Source organism: Triticum dicoccoides, chromosome 3B (assembly GCF_002162155.2).
Source record: "Triticum dicoccoides isolate Atlit2015 ecotype Zavitan chromosome 3B, WEW_v2.0, whole genome shotgun sequence".
Classification (NCBI taxonomy): Eukaryota; Viridiplantae; Streptophyta; class Magnoliopsida; order Poales; family Poaceae; genus Triticum; species Triticum dicoccoides.
The window spans coordinates 268,990,049-268,993,445 of record NC_041385.1 but is presented as its reverse complement, the minus strand read 5'-3'; the positions used below and the strand labels follow the sequence as shown (position 1 = coordinate 268,993,445).

The 3,397-nt window shown below is 48.5% G+C and overlaps 1 protein-coding gene across 1 annotated transcript; it reads right to left on the bottom strand.

Annotated features, from left to right (window-relative positions):
- Window positions 1-793: 793 nt before the first annotated feature.
- Window positions 794-3,154, bottom strand: LOC119275877 (magnesium-protoporphyrin IX monomethyl ester [oxidative] cyclase, chloroplastic-like). The gene is made up of 5 exons (XM_037556809.1): window positions 2,620-3,154; window positions 2,459-2,523; window positions 1,875-2,202; window positions 1,686-1,784; window positions 794-1,351 (listed from the first exon to the last, which is right to left on the bottom strand). Exons 1-5 carry the CDS (start codon window positions 3,106-3,108, stop codon window positions 1,088-1,090), a joined length of 1,245 nt encoding a protein of 414 aa, XP_037412706.1. The 5' UTR covers window positions 3,109-3,154; the 3' UTR covers window positions 794-1,087.
- Window positions 3,155-3,397: the final 243 nt, after the last annotated feature.

The window sequence follows — 3,397 nt, the reverse complement described above, 5'->3', positions numbered from 1 at the left end:
CGACGTCATGACGCTAACACCAACTGGAGAAACCATCGGATATCTGGGTTCGCCTCAAACAACTCTACATGGCACGCCACTTTCAGAGTATTTTTGGCAGATCCGATATTGTATACGACCATAAGAGTAGATCAGATGGTAACATGAGCAGAGTTTTACCCATGTTCAGGCCCCTGGTGGACGAGGTAATACCCTACTCCTACTCATGTATATTGATTGTGTAGGGGTTACAAAGATCGAGGGATTGAACAGAGCTCTATGGTTTTGTTGTTGTATCCATGCGACTAGCCTAGCCTCGGCTTTTATGGGTGCCGGTGTCTAGTGTTACATGTTCTAAGTTGGTTAAGAGGAGCCATTCGGACGCCGGTTGCCTTGTCTTGTACATCAAGCCTTGCGGGACCATCATGTCGTGGGGCCATGGCCGGGTTGATTGGCACATTGCGTAACCGACCTAGGGGGACCGGCTTCTGGTAAGGTGACAGTGAGACACCCCTAGGGCATGACAACGTCACAATGTTAACCACACTCCATCCATGTAGGGAAATGACATCGTGGCATAAAAAGAGGTCACATTATGTTACAGAGTTGCACATAAAAGTGTAGTTTTCCATATATTTCGCCTAGCCATATGTAGTTTCTTGAGACTTTGTGTAAGGGCATCGTTTTGTGATATTTTGTACAAATAGATGCAGTTTCATGAATTTTACTCTTTAATTTCGTGCATGCATTTACGGTAATAAAATATCAATGCCGTTGTTGACCTAACAACATGCCATGTGTGATACATAACATATCTACAAAATCGGATGCTATATTGCTATTTAAGTATCAACACAAGTTACATAACAACTTCAGATATGCTTCTCCACCTGAAGCAAAACCGGAACACATGCTCTGATGCAGTTCACTGCCACTTACATGTTGATGTGACTAAGCAAAAACTTGCCGAGTTTTAATACTTTACAGATGAGCACAGGAGGATGTAGATCATGTTAATTAACCATGGATCATGTGCTCATTCAGAGACTCTTGAGGAGCATGATTATGTCTGAGAAGAAAGGCAGAGATGGATCCTTTTTCTACAAATTCAGTAGACAAGCTTGGGCTCAAACTCGGCAAAATCAACGGAGCCAGACTCGATTGGGGGCATGAGGTACGCAGCGATGATCTCAGACACTAGTTGGGCAATAAGAGGAACCCTCTTTAGGTTCTTCACCAGGGGCATGTCGTTGGACTCTCCTATAGAAATGATCTTCAGGTTGATATCTACCATCCTGTCTAGCTTCCTCTTGAATTCAGGGTTCTCAACATCCGGTACAGCAGGGAAGATCCTCGCCGTCGTGCGGTTGGTCTGCAGAGATATGCACCAACAGTATCATCAATAGAGGTCTTGGTTTACGTCGAAGCTCTAATATTGTCATAATAAGCATATAAATAAACTACTCCCTCCGTCCCATAATACAAGAACATTTTTGATATTAATGTAGTGTCAAAAACGCTTTTATATTATGGAACAGAGGGAGTAGAGTATAATGCTTCATAGGGGTGATGTTTATTGTACGACAGGTCATTATTGTCATGTTGAGCAGCTCTCCAGAAACTGCCTGATAAAACACTCAATGAAGCAACTAGGGCATGCATGTCATAATTGAGTATACAAACAGGAAAAAGTCACTTCATTTTACCTCATAGATGACATGCATGTCGAATTCTTTGGTGTTGAGACCAATTCCTTCGTAGAAGGCACTACGTTGGCAGTCATTCAGGTACATGGTTATATACACCTGCGAAATGTCGTCCAATTGCACGCAGCTGTTAGAAAGAGGAACATGGCAAACTCCCATCGAAGAAAATGCAGGATTAACTTGCTTTACCGAGAGGCAGAAGAAGCGTGACCAGAGCTTGGCCTTCCAGTCATTGAGGAACTGCGGCTGCGCCTTGAGCAGCGCGGAGAAGAAATCGCCGTGCCGGTTCTCGTCCTGGCACCAGTTCTCGAAGTACTTGAAGATGGGGTACACCTGGTACTCCGGGTTGGCCTTGAGGTGCCTGAAGATGGTGATGTACCTCCAGTAGCCGATCTTCTCGGACAGGTACGTGGCGTAGAAGATGAACTTTGGCTTGAAGAAGGTGTACTTCCTAGCCTTGGTCAAGAAGCCGAGGTCCAGAGCCAGGTTGAAGTCGGACAGCCCCTTGTTCAAGAACCTACACAGCACGAATCATGCTTCTTTATGAATAACACAAATCATATATGCTGAGAACAACTACAGTACTACTCCCTCCGTCCCATAATATAAGAATGTTTTGATAATTCTTGCGAAATTGAGTTGAAGCCTAAACTTTTTACATGAGGGGAGAAGGCATTTCTGGTCATAGTCAATGCATTTGGCTTCTGGTTAGTGGTTACGCCCGATCGAATTGTTTTGTTTTGATGGGAGTAAGAGCGCAAGCAAGTACATACCCAGCGTGCCGGGCCTCGTCCCTGGACATGAGCGAGAAGATCTCAGCCACCACCGGGTTGGTTTTCTGAAAAGGAAACGCTGGCATCAGCGCACACCCACCAGCTGCTCGACGAAATGCCCACATGCAAGAGCAGAGAAGAAGAAGAAGTGGTACACGAACCTTGAGCCTGCGGCCGAGCTCCTTGTAGAGGAGGAACCCGGAGAACTCGGCGGTGCAGGAGCGCTCGAGGAACTCGACGAAGATCTGGCGGAGCGGGCCCTGCATCTTGTCGGCGGCCTCCTTGAACTCGGGGTTGCGGATGAAGTGGGTCTGGTTGTAGTCCGTCTTGAACTCCTGCAGCAGCGCGTCGAACTCGTCCTGATTGAGCTGCTTGTTAATCTCGGCGTTGAACAGCTGCTCCATCTCGTCGAAGTCCGTGGTGTAGAAGCGCGGCGTGAGCAGCGACTCGTTGACCTCCGTCTTGCCCCGCTTCTTGGGCGAGCCGGGCTTCGCGGCGGGTGCGGGCGGCGCCGCGGCGGCGGCCCTCACGCGGAAGCGGACGGCGCCCCGGCGCGCGGGGAGAAGCGGGAGGTGGGAGGCCGTCTTGGCCGCGATGCCGTGGTGGTGCATTGCGGGGTTGAGGAGGGAGAGCTCCATGGCGGACGCCATCCTGTGTATGACTGACACCGCGGAACGGGAGCGAAGAGTTCGGGGGAATGGAGAGGGAGCCGTGTATATGCAGCAGAGCAGAGCAGAGCAGCTGCTGCTCAGAGCTGACATGCAAGAGATAGGGTGGTGCGATAAGGCGGCGATGAGGTGTAATCTTCGGCTTCAAATGGGCGCGCGCCATGTGTACAGCAGGCCAATCTAACCACACGCCCATCTCACCACTTTTCATCATTCTCTTTATTTAATTATATATCTTCTTCTTCACATTCAAAATTATCTTCTTTTTCTT